The sequence below is a fragment of the Xiphophorus hellerii genome, chromosome 13 (assembly GCF_003331165.1).
Source record: "Xiphophorus hellerii strain 12219 chromosome 13, Xiphophorus_hellerii-4.1, whole genome shotgun sequence".
Lineage (NCBI taxonomy): Eukaryota > Metazoa > Chordata > Actinopteri > Cyprinodontiformes > Poeciliidae > Xiphophorus > Xiphophorus hellerii.
The window spans coordinates 17,364,238-17,382,576 of record NC_045684.1 but is presented as its reverse complement, the minus strand read 5'-3'; the positions used below and the strand labels follow the sequence as shown (position 1 = coordinate 17,382,576).

The 18,339-nt window shown below is 41.2% G+C and overlaps 2 protein-coding genes across 4 annotated transcripts in view; both read right to left on the bottom strand.

Moving 5' to 3' along the window:
• pum1 (pumilio RNA-binding family member 1) overlaps positions 1-1,466 on the bottom strand; it is a 29,045-nt gene extending 27,579 nt beyond the window's left edge. For both annotated transcript variants that reach the window (XM_032580676.1, XM_032580677.1), the window contains exon 1: positions 1,336-1,466. The gene's annotated coding sequence lies outside the window, so the exon portion shown is untranslated. The remainder of the gene's footprint in view (positions 1-1,335) is intronic.
• A 7,368-nt stretch (positions 1,467-8,834) lies between these two features.
• nkain1 (sodium/potassium transporting ATPase interacting 1) lies at positions 8,835-17,817 on the bottom strand. 2 transcript variants are annotated; one of them, XM_032581155.1, is made up of 8 exons: positions 17,719-17,817; positions 16,999-17,400; positions 13,950-14,087; positions 13,770-13,850; positions 12,408-12,605; positions 12,226-12,286; positions 10,939-11,020; positions 8,835-10,239 (listed from the first exon to the last, which is right to left on the bottom strand). In XM_032581155.1, the coding sequence occupies exons 2-8, from the start codon at positions 17,050-17,052 to the stop codon at positions 10,230-10,232; spliced, it is 624 nt and encodes a 207-aa protein (XP_032437046.1). In that variant the 5' UTR covers positions 17,053-17,400; positions 17,719-17,817; the 3' UTR covers positions 8,835-10,229. The 2 variants fall into 2 exon arrangements, with proteins under 2 accessions (XP_032437046.1, XP_032437047.1); XM_032581156.1 differs by lacking the exon at positions 17,719-17,817 and having other exon boundaries at positions 16,999-17,702.
• Positions 17,818-18,339: the final 522 nt, after the last annotated feature.

The window sequence follows — 18,339 nt, the reverse complement described above, 5'->3', positions numbered from 1 at the left end:
TATTGCTTGTTTCCCTAATATCGTTTAGCCCCTACTGTACAAGCAAGATACATCATTCACAATTTTTAAGTGCATGTTTTAAGTCAACTTCACAGTTATGCACTACTTTGAGTCGGTCTAACATATAAAATCCCAATAAAATATTATAAAGTTGAGATTTGAACTGTAACAAAATGTGAAAAAGATAAAGCAGTATGGCTACTCTTGCAAGGTGCTGTACAGGTCATGACAGCATTAGCGGTGTCCAGCAGTAGGAGAATAATTTGTGTTTTACAACCTCTCCCTATCCAACAGGCTCTAATCTCACATTAGTGTCCCTACAGGCCAAGAAGAAGTGACAAGCAGTCCTTTTTACACTCATCCATATATAGTAATTACCTTTGTGTGAGGATGTCTGACTCTTTGGGTCCTCTAAACACACACAGCCTGGACAACTATAACCACCCTCAAACATATAGCCACAAACCAGCCGGCTAAACACCTCCAGCAGCTAAAAACAAACCAGCCTGCCAACTGGTCATTCACAAACCGAGTGCAGCCTTTGTTTTCCTGTTGCACTCTTCCATTCAGTAACAAGGAAATGCTAGCTCTTCATCAGAGTTCTCTAAACACCCGGAAATCCAGCGCACACTGCTCGGTGTGCTCTCAGTTCAACCTCGGCACCCGGAAACGGGCAGAGGCTCCCAGTCCAGCGGGGTTAATCATTCGATAACCGGGCTCAATCCACCGCATTCCGGGCACAGACAGGGGTGTGACAATCCCAACCTGCGGCTAACAACAGATACTGTTTGGTGCCTCCACACACAGGCCACCCCGGCACACACACCGACCAAACAGAAACCATAGATGCAGGCTGAAAAAGCTTCACGCTTTCCAGGGTTTCTTTTCACGCACTGGCCTTCGCTCTCGTCGGTTATCCGCGAGTTACGGAGGGTTCACTGCCCGTGCCTACCGACAATAACACGGCCTCCCGTTACAAGCTCCAACCGGTTGCAAACACGGGCTTCTAGCAATGATTTTAACAGCCTCGGTAGCTTCACGGCTTCATAATTCGGTTATAGATAAACACCCGAGGGGTTTTACGTGTCTGGCGACCCAGTTGTCTGGGTAGATAAAGCTGACGCGGATGCTAACAAAGGCCCGAAAACTGTCTGGAGCGGAAGACCGACACAAGGGGAGGAAGGAGCCAGGCAGCAGAAAGGTGCACTGCCGCTCCAGCTTCACAAAATCTTCTTATTTCACCACTTCCTGGCCCACTAAAGCTGCAATATCTGCATCGGGGCGTCGATAACTAAAGTCTGGAGAAACAGTGGAGAGAGTCAAGGAGATACCTACCGGCGGAGAGGGTGGATGGTCGCGGATTTCGGCCCCAGTTTCTCTGTGACACCCCGGGCTTTCACTCCGACAACATGGCGGCTCGACGGAGGAGCAGGCAGCAGCGCCGCATGACGGGAAGGGATGAGAGGGAGCGTACGGCTCATTGCGCCTGTATGGCAAGCCGTAGCAATATCTAATCAAACCAAACTTCTAAAATTGTACTTTAGATATAAATGATAATTTATATTAATAATACTGTTGTGGGTTAAAGTAATATCCTCAACAAATGGAGAGAAAAAAAATAAACTTTAGCATTTTGTATACATTTCAGCAACAGGGAATAATAAAAAAATAACACATTAAACTATCATTCAAATTGTGTTCTGGATTAAAAAGGTGTATTTTTGTACAGCACAAAAATGCTGAAAGGACAGAAGTTGTCTTTTTTAGTTTAAAAGGGATAAGTGCAAGTTGAAGAAAAATATAATTTCAAAAATAAATTCCAAAATACATCGCCTGCTCAAATGTTTTGGCACTTAAGTGCAAATAGTTTTACAAGCAAACAGGGACAAAACGATCACAAATGGTTCATGGACTCAGAAAAGCACATTCTGACACATGGAATCAAGTGAATCAAGTTAAAAATATGAACTTGCAGACTATTAAATTGTTAAAGTTTTTATTCTGTTATAAATTTTGAGTCTTGCCTGAGCAATAGACTTCATTAAACTCTGGAAATCCTGTTACGACTTTTGGGTTTGACTGCGACTCAATGGTTATTAGTGGCTTAAATTGCACATTCTCACATCTGCAATTTGGCGATACAAATCAACCTAACCTACTGTATATGTTCTATGTGGCAATTAACCTCATGCACACATTATATCATGGTACCGAGAAGTAAAATGTTTTTAGTTTCTAAACTGAGCAATCAAATACAGTAGTGTCCTGAAGTTGGAATTGGCATTAGCAAAGTCTGTGACCTCAATTTCTGCTTCAAAAGAGCTGGCACATATTACATTTTGTGAGAGTTTGATATATATATATATATATATATATATATATATATATATACATATATATATATATACATATATATACACATACAGTACAGACCAAAAGTTTGGACACACCTTTCTAATTCAATGGGTTTCTTTATTTTCATGACTATTTATAAGGCAAGAAATCCCACTTATTAACCTGACAGGGCACACCTATGACGTGAAAACTATTTCAGGTGACTACCTCTTGAAGCTCATCAAGAAAATGCAGAGTGTGTGCAAAGCAGTAATCACAGCAAAAGGTTGCTACTTTGAAGAAACTAGAATATAAGGGGTATTTTCAGTTGTTTTACACTTTTTTGTTTAGTGCATATTTCCACATGTGTTATTCATAGTTTGATGCCTTCAGTGTGAATCTACAGTGTCAATAGTCATGAAAATAAAGGAAACTCATTGAATTAAAGGTGTGTCCAAACTTTTGGTCTGTACTGTATATATATAAAAAAATTCCCTTCTCACCCACCGCGGGTGGTTCTTATCCTCTGAGCTCGGGTCCTCTACCAGAGGCCTGGGAGCTTGAGGGTTCTGCGCAGTATCTTGGCTGTGCCAAGGATTGCACATTTCTGGACTGAGATGTCTGAGATCTGGGATCTGTTGTAGCCATTGGTCCAGTTTGGGGGTGACTGCCCCGAGGGCCCCGATGACCACAGGCACCACTGTGGTCTTCACCTTCCAGGCCCTCTCCAGTTCCTCCCTGAGGCCCTGGTATTTCTCTAGTTTCTCGTGCTCCTTTTTCCTGATGTTGTAGTCGCTTGGTATTGCTACATCTATCACAACGGCTTTCCTCTGTTGTTTATCCACTACGACAATGTGCTGGACTGTCTCAGGGGCCTCCTTGCACAACCTACACCTTGGGTCTTGTCTGGTGTGGTATATCTGGGCCTCTATTGCTCTGGTGTTTAGGGCCTGTTCCTGGGCGGCCAGGATGAGGGCCTCTGTGCTGTCCTTGAGTCCAGCTTTTTCCAGCCATTGGTAGGATTTACTGATATCAGCCACTTGGGTTATTTGCTGGTGGTACATCCCATGTAGGGGCTTGTCCTGCCATGATGGTATCTCTGGCACCTCAACCTCCGTTCCCTGTTGTCTGAGATATTCACTGAGCACATTGTCTGTTGGGGCTTTGTCCCTGATGTATTTATGGATCTTGTTTCGTCCTGGACTGTGGTTCTCACACTCACTAGTCCTCTGCCTCCTTCCTTGCGGCTCGTGTACAGTCTCAGGGTGCTGGATTTGGGATGGAATCCTCCATGCATTGTTAGTAGTTTTCTAGTCTTAATATCAGTGGCTTTTATCTCCTCCTTTGGCCAGCTAATTATTCCAGCAGGGTATCTGATTACTGGCAGGGCATAGCTGTTTATTGCGCGGATTTTGTTCTTGCCATTGAGCTGGCTTCTCAGGACTTGCCTTATTCGTTGGAGGTATTTTGCTGTGGCTCCTTTCCTTGTGACCTCATCGAGGTTGCCATTTGCTTGTGGTATACCTAGGTACTTGTAACTGTCCTCTATGTCTGCTATTGTTCCTTCTGGGAGTGAGACCCCTTCTGTGCGGATGACCTTCCCCCTCTTTGTGATCAGCCGACCACTAGTCCGTCTCTAGTCCGTCATCTACTAGTCTCTAGTCCGAATGACATCCCAATGTCCGTGCTGTAGATCCTGGTGGTGTGGATCAGTGAGTCGATGTCTCGCTCACTCTTGGCATACAGCTTGATGTCATCCATGTAGAGAAGGTGGCTGATGTTGGCCCCATTTTTGGGTCGGTATCCGTAGCCAGTCTTGTTGATAATTTGGCTGAGGGGGACAGAGCATCTCCTTGTCAGTGTCCACATTTGATGGACACTTGTGCAAGTGGTTTGCAGTTGGCTTCAAGGGTGGTTTTCCACAGCTTCATCGAGTTTGCAATGAAGGCTCTCAGAGTCCTGTTGATGTTATACATCTCTAAGCATTCAATGATCCAAGTATGCGGCATTGAGTCATAGGCTTTCTTGTAATCAATCCAAGCCATGCACAGGTTGGTGTGTCGGGTTTTGCAGTCTCGGGCTGCTCTTTTTGCCGTAGCATTTGTGTTGTATCTCGTCAATCTCAAGTTGTGATGTTGGAACACTGAGCTACTAGTTGTTTAGCGCTTAGTGTTGACTGGGGATGTCGAAGTAACCATTCCTTCACCAGTCTTTGCATGTAACCTCTCTGATTAGGGTTACTTGAGTAGTAGCATTCCAACAGATCCACATTTTCATCTCTCGCCCATTTCCGTCTTGTTCCAGTAGCCCATTTGTCATCAAGGTGCTCTGGTTCCCCAACACCTGACGCAGACCTTGTTTGGCCGGGCGACGTCTGAGCCGGCATGTTATGCATTTTTGTGTCTCTCATGGTATGAGGTAGGCAGTAGCTTGAAGGGTCTTGCCTAAGGACCCAGACTGGATTCGAACCCTGCCCTCTCGGGTGATATACTGATGCCTTATCTATTGAGCTATAGATAAGGCTCAATAGCCTTATCTATATATATATATATAGATATATAGATATAGATATAGATATATATATATATATATATATATATATATATATATATATATATATATATATATATATATATATAAAGCTATTTACAATCCATAATATCACTGTAGATATTTCTAAATATTGTTTTTCTTCCTATTATGGTATCTGATGTCAGACATTTTTATTTAACCTGTTATAAATGTATGCTGGATAGTAACAATCAAATGTTTGGTTATTCAAAGTTGAAGTATAGACATTTCAAACAAAACTACTGTTGAATAATTATATTATATAACTCATTTGTTTGGTTTATTACCCCACACAAAGCTGTCAAGCAGATTGGTAAAGCATAATGTCATTTTTTTTCCTCTGTGATATGGCTGAAAAAGCGTGAGGACAACAGAAAGCTGTTTCTTATGTCACTATTAATAAGTATGATGAACCTCTAAAAGCCTCACAGGCTTTTAGACATTTGTTTGCCTAATTTGGCAAACAAATTAAACGCATTACTGCTCCTTGTGGAAATATTCATAGCTTCAAATTACAGCAAAGTTTGTCGAGTCAAACAAAAGTTACAGCAGGAACGTGTTATCTGTGCAGCTTAAACACTAAATACAAGTTGATTGTAATTTCTCATTTTATAATCGGGAAAAACGATTACCTTTCGATATGGTATTAAATGATCAAGTGTGTTAGTAGTTATCTAATTGTTAATCTATTATTGTTAAGTTTTGAACATTTAAAATAATCTTAACAATGTCTGGATTGTTCTTCATTTTGCATACAATAAATACAAAAATACAGTTTATCCAGTTACCATGGCAGATGTATGGCAAATATCTAAAATGTTTCTTCTTACTTCAATTCTGCTTCAGCTATCCATGCTTTCCAGACAGACATATCGCTTTTATGTCGTTTTTTTTTACTAAGTAATTGCTATTTGATTAGGGTGAAAAAGTGCTTTCTTATACCGTAAGCATTCCGATTATAGAACAGTCCCACAATCAATAATTTAAGTTTATCAAAAGGAAATATAATTTCAGAAGGAACTCTTTAGTCTATCATTATTATCTATTTCATTCTAAGTTTTAAAACAAGAATCCACAAAGTCTTTGTGGTGGATTCCTCAACCTGGTGCATTACTGCCCCCTTTTGGTAGAGTTTATAGCACCACGTCACTGCTATGCATTGGGAGAAAATCAAATATTACCTGTGAAAACAATAATTAAAAGGGAGATTTGATTTATTTAAATTTTTGCACATTGATTAAAAAAAAAATCAAAATTAATGTAAATTCCTTAATAAACTCTTTAGTCATGTTACACATAAAAACTTAAGTAAACGGAATATTAAATGTGTTTCATTTAGATATATGTATAAAAAAAACAATGCGACTGAGTAATGAAGAGGGGTTAATTAAAATCAAAAATGTAAATTTCTCCTGCTGATGATTCGGTTTTAGATATCCGAAATAACAATGATGTACTTCACAGAACGTGTTGGCATTACACAGAATGGAAAAAGTTAAATCAATTGTCCTATGACAAACATGTAAATTATCTCCAATGTAAAATTTTCCTGAATGCCTGAAATCTTTATTTTGTCCAGGAAAAGATTAATATTGTCAAAATAAGGTCTTTCCATTTATATGATGAATTAGCTTGCCATAGCCTCCAACAGAGTTAAGAGGGAGGGTTCACATCGCACCGGTCCCTTTGTTAAGCCCCAGTGTCTTGTCTGCTGGTATTGTTCGCCGTATTTGTTAAGGCTTTGTTTTTAACCCCATTCACAAAGCTGGTCGCGCTAAAGATCTGCTGTACTTGCTGCTGTTTCAGTAAAATAAACATCCCAGAAAATTAAATAAACACTAATTAATTAGATAAAATACCGTAGCAAATAATGACTAAGATTTGGCATTGATATCAGGGAATTACCCATTAGAATGATGTAAAGAATGTTGGTATTATTCCTCTGTTTGTTGGGTGGTGATAGAAAGATGTCTCGTTGTGGTGGATACACAAAGCAACCGGGTCTCCACGGTAACGGGTGCGTGCAGCCATGGCAGCGGCGCGCTGCACCGCACGGCCATCCAGAGCGTGGCTTTCAGGACGCTCCGCTACATCCCAGGAATGTGAAGGGACGGCGTGGAAAAGAGAGGGGGGTGTTACTCCGAGAATAAATAAATAATTAAATAAAGAGACCCCCAGCGGGCATTTGGGAATGTGCCAGTGTCCACCCAGAGACACACACACACACACACACACACACACACGCACGCACACACACACACACACACAGAGGGAGAGAGAGTGCTGACAGTGTGTGGATGATGTAATGCGGATGCAAAACATTCCCGTTAATTGGGTTACCTTTAGAGAAATATGGACACTTTTGGGACATTGACAGGCTGCTTGTTTGCTTTACGTCATGGATAAACATAGTCAAAACGGGAGTAATGAGTCATATAAATAGCGTGCAAACAGAAGATTACACATAATTTATTATACCCTGGTGGGCGATAAATAACTAAACAGTTCAGGCTAACTCGTGGTGGAAAGAACTGCATGCCAGATTACATTTATGTAATTACAGGGTAAAATGTAAGGCCAGATTTATTATTTATGAGCTTTATGTTTAAGGAGGATATAAGCATAAAAAAAGGAGTGGGCAAGAGGGGCAGGCAGAGACCACCTTCCATAATTTATGGAGATGAGATTAAAGATTTTTTTGATTCATGATTATTTTTCTTTTGTTTCTCTTTGCAATGCATACATTTGTAGTGTCACAACCTCCCAGAAACACCCACCTAGCTATTTAATTTTTCTTTTTTAATATATGAATTAATTTATTTTCCTTTATTTTATCAGAAAAACAAAACTAAAACAAATTAAAACATTTTTGAGAGGGAGGTCTGGCGGAGAGCCACGTTGAGACAGACATAAAACAAAGTAGTTAAAACAGGAGGTGGTTTACACGCAGGCACAATAATCACAGGAAGGGTTTGATAAAAGGACATGTAGAGGTTTCAGTTAGAAAACTGAATAAATTGAATATAAAGAGATTTAATTGGTCATAATTGGAAGAAAATTAAAGTTATGCATTGGTCTGATCAGAGTTCAGAACTGAAATCAGGATGAAATGTGTAGATTCATCTAAAAAGACATTTAAAGCTTTTGCAAGGTAGACCTTACTTATTTTTTATTTTATTTTATTACAATTATGTGCCACTGGAGTAATCCATCAGACAAGATATTTTAGGATTTTTTTTAATGTTTATATAGTTTTTCTGTGAGGTCAGTGAAGCAGAAACACAACTGCTGTGCAGCAGGATGACTTAGGGGTTTGAGGTCAGCCAGGACCCTTCTGCATGCTGTCTGCATGTTTGTATATGTCAGTACTCGGACACATACAAACCAAGTCCAAAAACATGGATATGGAACCACAATTCCATAAAATCCACCTTTCACGGTTGTAAAATTGTAAAAAAAAAAAAAGGGGGAAAAAATGCTCCTGTTCCCATTTCTTATGCTTATTTTTGGGGGGTTTATGCTGATATTTATTAAACTACACAAAACAATTGTGTCTGTGATGGTAAAAAAAAATAAAAAATCATGAAAAAAGTATTTTCTAATTTGTAGTGCTTATTAATATTAAAGTAATACCAATTTTAACATACTGGGACACCAGAAAGGATTGCGCCGTTAATGTTGTTAAGTGAAAAAAAATTTAAATTCTTGAGTAGCCTATATTTGCAGGAACGGCTCCCGTATTTTCCTGTGCACCGTCTCTTTAAGAGCCATTTCTCTGTACGCTGAAGACTTTCAAGGCTGACGGCTAACAAACGACTGAAGTGAAACGGGATGCAGAGAAACAAAACCAGTCGTGACAGCACTCAGTTTATTCAACCTTAGTTTACTCAGTGAGACAAACGTGTCTGCAGATGACGACAGAAGTCACATTTGAAGTAGAAAGTGTACTTTTATTATTTCAAACTTTACTTTACACCCGTTGAGGTCTGCACCTCATACCTGTCTCCTTTATTCTCACTTTCTGTCACATTTATTATTGAAAGAAAAAAAAAGTCTCTAAAGTCTCCTTCGCCCCCCCTGTTCTGACGAGAGTCAATGAACGAGCTGCTCGGACTCAATGTCTTCCTGATACAACAAGGAGGAATACTGCAAACTGGCTAAAACAAGGCAACATGATATATACAAAAAGAGAGAAGAAGAGAAACAGGTACAAAGCAAAAACAAATTTGCTGTAATCCCTCCCACTCCCTCCATAATGTGACCCTCTTTCTTTTCTTCTTCTTCTTCTGTAAATAGAACCAACAAAACAATCATCGGCTGGTTATTTACATGCACAGTACTACTTCCCACCCCAACAAATAAAAATAAAAATACAAACTAATGCCTCATCCCAAAGCCATCTGATCTGAACACATGCCCCACAGACACTCCTGGAAACAAAACGGAAATCGGCACCTTTTATTATCAGGACATCGCATGGAGGGATTACTGTCCAACAGCTGCATTACGGTCCAAAATAACACCAGTCACATGGAGTGTGTGTGAGATTATTGCACGACAGACTCTGATTGCTTGTTTGTTTAGTTCTTCTGTACCAGAACAAACACTGATTTATGCGAGGTTGATCCTTTAAGGAGTCGTGGTTTCGATGCCCTCTCCTACGGGCCTGAGGTGTGCAGTTGCAGCAGCACGGGAGGAAAGAAAGACGGCTTTGGGAGGAGGAAACTGCAGGACTGCTCTAGCTTTAACGTCACACTCTAAAACGACAACAGGTACGAGCTGTGCCTTGGTCTATCACGCGGCTCCGCCCCTCCAAAAACATCCATACACACACAGGGACATTCACCCCAGCAAAGAAATCAAACAAACACAGAGGCGCAAAGTGGTCGTAGAGTCCAGAGTACAACCACGAAGCACCAGCTCGGAGCTGCGCAGTCGTATCACACACACACGCCCACGCCCACACACGCACTCACACACACACACGTCGACTCGGGAGGAAGCGCTCAGAGCTGGCAGTTTAGAGTGAATCTTCTCTGAATTCCCTCCAGCTCCTCTCCCACCGGGAACTGCTGGTTCGTCCCTGAGCTCTGCAACGTTCGTTTTAGGGCTGATTTCAGTTTTCCTTCCTCGGACACAAAACACACACGCAAACATGCTCACACCGTCTCTCCTGTCTGGGGTCAAAGGTCCGCTCCTCGGGTAAACTGCGACACAAACGAGTGAGTGTAATCGGGGGTGGGGTGGTGGGCAACCTGCCTCTTCTTTCTTTCCATCCACAGTGACAACTTCAGGCTTGGGCCTCAAGGGGGCGCTACCGACACTTAACCAGCCCTGGGAGGAGGAGAGGATTAGATCATAGTCAGAATTAGAGATAATTCCCTATGATATAAGAAATACAGTGTATTTTATTATGATTTCATGTGTTCAAATTAAACATATTAGTGCATAACTTATTTCTGGAGGGGAAGTTATACATTGTTTTTTAATTTATTTGATAGAACCCACTAAACTCTGACCTTTATTTGTATTTTGCCTGTCAATAGGTTGGAGAGCAACCTTTTGCTGCAGTTACGGCCGGACTTTGATTAGACCACTCTAATAAATGAATATGATAAAATGCTCTGACTATATGTTTAAGTTTGTCCCACTGATGGATTAAAAAGCGCAGAGAGTTTTTCCAAAGTTTGGTTCTGAAACTTCTCCACATCTTTATTCCCACGATGCTCTTCAATGTTCGCTATTACATCACTGATGCCTTCTCAGTACAACTGGATTTATACTGAGATTGCACATCTCTGTTAATTAATTAAGTGACTTCCGAAAGAAATTGATTGAACCGAGCTCTTATTCAGGGAGAACAGAACAAAACTGACGTAATAATACAAATACATTCTTATCTTTCCTTCTGTTTCACAATTATGGACTCCATTATGATGGTTAGTTATAAATAAATCCCAATAAAATTCATTGATGGTTGTATTGTGACAAAACATGGAGTAGTTCAACGTGTGTGAATACTTTGTGACTCACGTGTAAAGAGGCTGCAGCTGCAGATGAGAGGACTTCTGGGGAGGCTGGTAGCCGTACGAGTCGAATCCACCAATAAAATCAACTTGAAAAGGCAAAAAAAAAAGAAGAGAAATATAACATCAATATCACCAAGTGTTCTAGTTTAATCCGAATCTATAAAAATAAGAGAGTTTATGAATTCATCTGACTGTATCTTGGATTTACAGCAACATCTTCTGTTGTGCACAGAGGCCTTTAAATGGATGGTTGCTGATTTTGTGACCAGAAAATGCTTCTTTTTTTTTTTTTCTACAGCTGAGCAGTTTTTCACCTCTCTTACCACCCTGCTCTCCAGCCCTGATGGCAGGATGACGTTTGGTCCACCACCAGCCTGGCTTGCCAAAGATCCAGAGGTTTCAAAACATTTCAGTTGACCCTCTGACTATAGATACCGGCCTCACCTTACCGGAATGTTCTATTTGCTTTTTCCATTTTTAAGAGTGTCTCAGACAAATGGACCTCTATGTCCCCGGAGAAACTATATGAAATAGCTCAGTAGCCAGTTTATTCTAATAACTTATCAAAATGGGAAAGATGAGAGAACATTCCACTCAAGCTAGGCGATTAGATTAGCAGGTCGTCGCACATCTGCTTCCCTTGAAAGGTGTGTTCTCTATTCTCTACTTTTTTCAAGAGTAGCTAATAGACTTAGGTCTGTTCCCCTTTTAAGTGATTTACCAGAGGAACAATTAAACCTGACTAAAGAGACTATATAATATTTTTCATTGCACTGCAACTCATAAATGAGTCACAATTACTCATGAGGATGATGAGGTCATTTACTAACATCCATATAAAATGTAATATTGAGGACGACACATGCTGATGGGCATTATTTCCATTATGCACATGAGAGCAAAACTTTTCAGACTTCAGAGAAAGAACATCAATCATACGACGTCCTACACCAGTTTTTGTGTCTGATAGGGTGAGAATTAAACTCTGATGAGAAAGGCCCTCCAGACCCACAGATGGCCGGCCTAACAGACAGCCTCTGTGGCGGTGGGAGTACTCCAGCCCACATAATGCTGCCCACAGACGGGGAGCTCAGATCACCCGGAGGGAATCCTGCGCGCTGAGATCTCTAAGCATGACTCACGCAAGAGAAGACAATGAGATGGCATCTCTCACACCCAAAACCTATTGAGCGCTACCGCGACCTCTCTCGAAAAAGAACATCCTCGGCAGCAGGATGAGTCGACCCGATATCGTTGTCACGACACTAGCAGACCCTCGGAGAGCACTCACAGCTGTCCTCGTCATCCTGGAAGACTTTGCTCACGTAGCAGGCGTACACGAAGCCGAAGAGCTGTTGAGAAGTTCGAAATAGTCCAGTCAGATTGCACGTTTTGGTTTAGCAGCCTTCAAAAAATAACAACGACGGGTGCTGATGCAAGCTTTAATAGGAAGTCTTGTGTCAAGACACTTACAGCCAAAAGGATCTGGATGGCCGAGCTCAACACCTCGATGTACTGGTAGTCGAGGAGACATCCTGACACCGTGATGACGTGATGGTCGTCGGGGGCCATCCTAGAGTCCAGCACTGGCGTCACGAGGCAGCCGGGGCCGTGCTCCATCCACCACGAACGATGGAGAGACGTGTTGAAAGTCATGAGAAAGTCCCTGTCCTGGAAAGTGTCTGATTGGTCAGCGATGTTTCTCCGCACAACATGAAGGGACTTTCAGAGCATCAATGAGTCTTCAGATGTTACAGACTTTTAAACACCGGAAGGAGAGGTCTGATACCTTTAAACATGCTCTAATTCTTCTTTACTTAGGTGCAATTTCTATGCAAGAAGGGAATCCTAAAGCTACACAGCAAACCATCGTTTACAAAAGAGAGACTACGTGCTTTATTAAATTAGAAAGTGTTAAAGCAGAGCAACTCTGAAATTTTAAGTTAAACTTTGACCATTCAAAACCTGAAATTGCCAAATTTCAAAAGTGGATATACAACATCACCATTAGGATTGTTTGACCTGAATGAAATAAATGCAATTATCAATTTTATACTGTTTAGGCAAGTATCATGTTGCTGCTAAACACATATGTGTATCACATAATTCACTATCTACTGCCCAAGATTAAATCTCGTTGACTATTTTTTTCTAACTCATTCAGATTTTCGAAACAACTAAAATTCTTTTTTACTATATTTTTGTCTCATGTCATTAGTTGACAGAAATTTCTATCCTGGTTTTAGTCATTCAGGATGAGTTTTCATCAAGTTTTAAGCAGAAAAAAGAAGTTGGGTTTGGAATGAAGGATGACATTTTATTATTACCAAAATTAACACTCTATGAAAAGGGTGAAAAGCGTGAATCTATAGGTTCATGCAGACTAATTAAATTTATCCTGGTAGAATTGTAAATATTTCTAGAGGAGATAAAAGATAAAAAAAATATTGAATTTTGAGACAACCGATTAATGTATTTATGGAAATCACAACAGTGATGCTGGAGGCTGGCCCAACTCATCCATTATGGACCGAAGCATTACTGATACTGATTATTTTCTGGTGTCATGACAGCGATGCTGAATGGTGAAAGAGTTGTAACACAAGCTCTGCTCTGCATTTTTTCTATCCTAATCATCTCACTTTCGCAAAGAAATTTCGGTTTCTTGATATAGCACATAATGTGAACCCTATATGATTCTTTTGACCTGAAAAACTGATTTGAAACAAGTGACGTAAATCAAAATTTTTTTCTTAAAATAGATTACATAAAAAGTAATAAAATAGGTTTTCATTAGGGTAACACATGGACACTCACAGAACTGAGTATGTTTACCTGTGACAGGTTTCCCACTTCCAGGTAGAAACAAATAATGAAGGAGTTCCATCCAACCCACAGGACCAGCCATACTGCATACTGCCAGAAAGATCCAATCAAAAGTGCTTTTAGGAAATTATGTCAGTTCAGTGACAGGAATGTGGAATGCTGGTAGGGGCGGGGGTACGTGGGACTCACAAAAATGAGGTATCTGAAGCGAAACTGCACAGTGCCAAACATGCCCAGGATGACGGCCATAATGTGCAGGAAGTTGGCCAGGATGGGAGCCCACTGGTAGCCCAGAAAGTCAAACACCTGCCTCTGGAGGGCCGCCACCTACGGAGGTTCAGATGCACACACAAGGGCCCGTCAGAGGAGGCATAATCAAAAGCACGCAGGGATATAAAGCGTCCTCACTTAATCAAGGTATCACACACGCACAGAGTGACAGGGACACACATACACGAGGCTGCCGCAGCTGTTACCATGGAAACTGCCTGGAGCACCAGCCAGTCCAGTGACTGTAAAAAGGACCACCCCTTACAAAAAAAAAAAAAATAGCTGGGCCAAACTAATGAGAATCTGTGGGCCAAATCCCTCTGCTGCACAAAAACTCATCAGCACAGCAAACAATGGCCACAATGAGCAGCTCTAACGAGGCTGCTAGGCACACTCACACCATGCCGTACTTATTAAACAATATAAAAGGAATGTCTTAACATTTTACTACCTGAATTACATAAAACCTAAACAACGCTTTTGCTGTCACACAGATTCTAAATTCATCAAAAGTTTTTGCAGCGTGTAAATTAGCTATATTAGGTAGAATTTATCACAACTTCAACCACTAGATGGCATCAAAGTGCTTCTAATGTGATGCAAGGTATGTGTTGATTATGCATCAACAGGCGTCGGTGGCGTATATATGTCACTGTGACTGTAAGCCAGTTTAGTGTGACCATTGTTCATATAGACAAGCTGCGCTGCTGCCCCAGGCCAGTAGGAGGCGCTGAAGATATCTGAGCTCTGACAACCTGAAATATGTACAATGTTTATCAATGAGGCTAATTTCTAAACAAGCTTTAAATATTAATGATATGTCAAGTAATTCAGTTTTCCATTTATACATGTACCTGTTTCCATAAATGACAGTTTTCTATTACAGCCAATTAAAATGGCAACGTCTTGCCAAATTGAATATATAATTGCCAAACAAGTAGGCCTGTTGCGATAACAAATTTTGACAACCGATAAATTGTCCCAGAACAATAAAATATAATATTGTTGTTTTGAGACAATTTCCAACTAATATGACAGTAACAATGGAAGAATAATGCAACACTTTCTCAAACATCAATAAACTTTGAATTTTGACGAACATTTAAACACTGGAACTGGAAAACATTTTAAATATCCAAAATAAATAAACAAAACCAAACAACAGAAACAACAACTAAAATGAATTCTGAAGTCTCTGTAGACAAAATTGTCTTTCAAAAAAGAGATAATTGATACCAAAGCACCAGACTGAAAACCAGTTTTGGTAAAAGGAGAGAGAAAAGAGAAAAACGATGAATCAAGCAAATGAAAATGATTGAGTTTGGTTTAGTTTATCATGCGATTAATTAATTTATTGTTTATTGTGACAGGCCTACAAACAAGTTATAGAAACAACCTTTTCTACAATATTCTTAGCCTGCTATTTATTAATTATCATTCTACCACTGTATCAACACCACCAGTTTTGTTGTTGGTGTACTAAGGAAATATAAAACTAGTGTTAAAATTGACAACACTGGAAAAAATTAGATCTTGGACACTTTTTATGGCATATTAATGGTGCTGTGGTGTCTGGTGACCTTAACAGGAAGTAGGCCCCTAATTATATTCCGTTTAAGACCCCGTACATTCATGGGCGAGTTCTTCTAAAGATTCACATGGTTTTGCCTACACCAACATGCAGAGGCTACCCTGTTCCCTCTCCTTCAGGGAACCACAGCCTCGCCTGTAATGTGGGACGGCGCCCCAGCAGCTGCAGCTCAAAGCTGTGCGTGTGTGTGGAGGGGGGGGGGGTGTGTGTGAATGTGTGAGTGTGACTGTACAGGGAGGCTGGACAAAAATGTCTGATTACAATGTGTGTGTCTGTAGCACGCCGCTCTAATTATATCTTGGTGGTTAGAGAGGCAGTCTCAGCTGTGGACACACAAACACAAACATGTATTAAAACAGAGCCGACCCAAGGCAAAAAGTGAACTAAGCAGCTGCTTAGGGCTCCCAAATGAGGGTGATTTATCAGTGCTAATCATGCAAAACAAAACTTCTGGTCCTTGATGTAAAATATTACATGTAAATCTGTGTAGTTACGTTGTAACAAGCTTTAAAATACATGTGGAACAGATTAATGTAGTAAAGGTAAACCAGCTGGTTTCACTCTACATTTTCTACCTTTAAAAGAGGAAAACTAATTAAATCTATGACGACAGTAAAAAATATTAATACAAACGCCTATCATGCTAAATGTATCAGTTTGGATGGATGAATTTCTGAGGCCTCTGCGTCTTTAAAAAAAAAAAGTAATTTTCCTCAAAAACCTGCCGCATCAAATGATATACTTGTTTCATGCCCTCTAGTGGAGGATTTAATTACAACTGCAGCCAAGTCCCAGTGTTATCCAAAATTCAAAGATGGCAGTGTGAACTTTCAATACACAGTTTCCTTGTGAAATGCAAACTCTTAATGTTGGAATGATTACAGAACATGAAATGTTTTTAAAATTATATGTCCTTTAAAAAAAAACAGTCTAACAGAGTCATACAGTAAATAATGTAAATATGAAATGCTTTATAGCGATACTTCAAGTACAAAATTATATTATGGGTCAGTATGTATGTTTTATACCTGATTTAACTTCAAATAGCAAAAGCAAAAACTTCAACTCTATATTGTTGAACGCTTTATGTAAAAATATAAAATGTAATATTAATGTAACAATATCAATGTTTAGATATTTTGTCAAAGCATCTAAAAAACATCGTTTTTAAAGTATAAGATTTTTCTACTATTTTTTTTTATGAGAGTTTAAAGAGTCAATACATCTGGTGTAAATTAAATGTAATTTGGAGAACTGCAGGGATTTAAACTTGAGTGATAGTAAAGGAACATTAGTAGAGATTTATGTTGGTTATAATATGTGCCTAGGGCCCCATTGAGCCTTGGACCGGCTCTGTATCAAAGCATGCTCACTTACCAGCTGCAGTGAACAGATCACCAACAGCGTGCATCTGCCGTCACACTTCCCCATTTTGGAGGGCTCGGGTCGCGGCTTCGAGCCGCGGAGGCTCCGGGGAAACGACGAGTCCCCGGTCAGATCCAGACTGCCTTCCCGTCTCAGCTCACACCATTCCCGGGATGAACAGACCTGCACAAGGCCGCCGCCACCGCAGCCGCTTCCTCCGGCGCTTCCACTCACAGTGGCTGATCCATCTCTAGCCTCCGCTTTTGTCTACACAATTCCAGTCGCGGGGATGTTTTCAGGCGGAGGGAAAGGGAGAGGTGATGAGAAGGAAGGAGGTGCTGGAGGAGTCCGCTTCACACCGGCCTGCTGCTGCTGCTGCGAGGTCCGACCGACTCCGAATCACCTCGGCCACACCTTCCGGAGAGGGGGGACACACACACAAAGGCACAAAGAGAGACGGAAAGCTGTCACAATCTGCCCCTGGCTGCAGACTGAAATGAACATCATATGATACCGGATCACACGGAGGTGGGGGGGAGGTAGCGGGGAGGAGGGGACCGACCCCGCATTAACACTACGGCTAACGGTCGGCTCCTCCGCCGCGGACACAAAGCAGCCCGCCCGGACTCCTCCCTCCACGGCGGGTTTCCATCCCATTCTCCCCGCTGGGATCCCACTCTGCCAGGAGAAGCTAAGAAATAACGAATCAAGTTAACGGGGAGACCCGCTCACCAGCACCGGCTCTGGCCTCCTTCGTCTCCGTCTCGCAGCGTCTTTTGTCAACAATCGGTGCCGGGGCGAGTGCAGGAGGAGCCGGGGGGGGGGGGGGGGGGGGGGGGGAGAGAGAGAGAGAGGGAGCGGGGTGAGGGGGTGGGGGCCCACAGTCACAGCGAGCCCCCCCCCTCCCCATGAGGAGCCGTGAGGTTTCTGCAGGGGCGTTCAAAAGAACTACAGACACCCGGGAGAGTGGGGGGTACTGGGCACACCTTTCACCTATCACGCTCCTAGAAAGTTTCTTATGTATATTTGGTTATTGTGAATTTAAGAGCGGACAGGCCGATCTTCAGTTAGTAACAGTAAACTTTTTCGCATTAAATATACTTTTGTTTATCCTGTTGCGATTTGACAGCAGCGGACAACCAATTTCTACATATAAGATATCAACACAGTCTAGTCCAGAAATTAATGTGTAACACATGACAATCCTAAGTGGCATTAATTATTAGCAAAAAAATTCTGTTTAGTGGACGACAACTTCAAGATGTTTCCTATGCGGAGGAGCTGATCGCATGTATTGGTCGGGTGTGATTTTGACCTTTTAGTCCACATAAACTCTCCTCAAGTTCTGAAGGT

Bases quoted from the DNA above. Each gene is read 5' to 3' on its own strand.
- nkain1 (XM_032581155.1), bottom strand. From the start codon at position 17,052: ATGGGGAAGTGTGACGGCAGATGCACGCTGTTGGTGATCTGTTCACTG. The intron at 12,606-13,769 runs GTAAACATACTC...GACACTTTCCAG, and splicing joins AAGTGGGAAACCTGTCACAG to GACAGGGACTTTCTCATGAC. The intron at 11,021-12,225 runs GTGAGTGCTCTC...TGCCTTTTCAAG, and splicing joins CCAGGATGACGAGGACAGCT to TTGATTTTATTGGTGGATTC.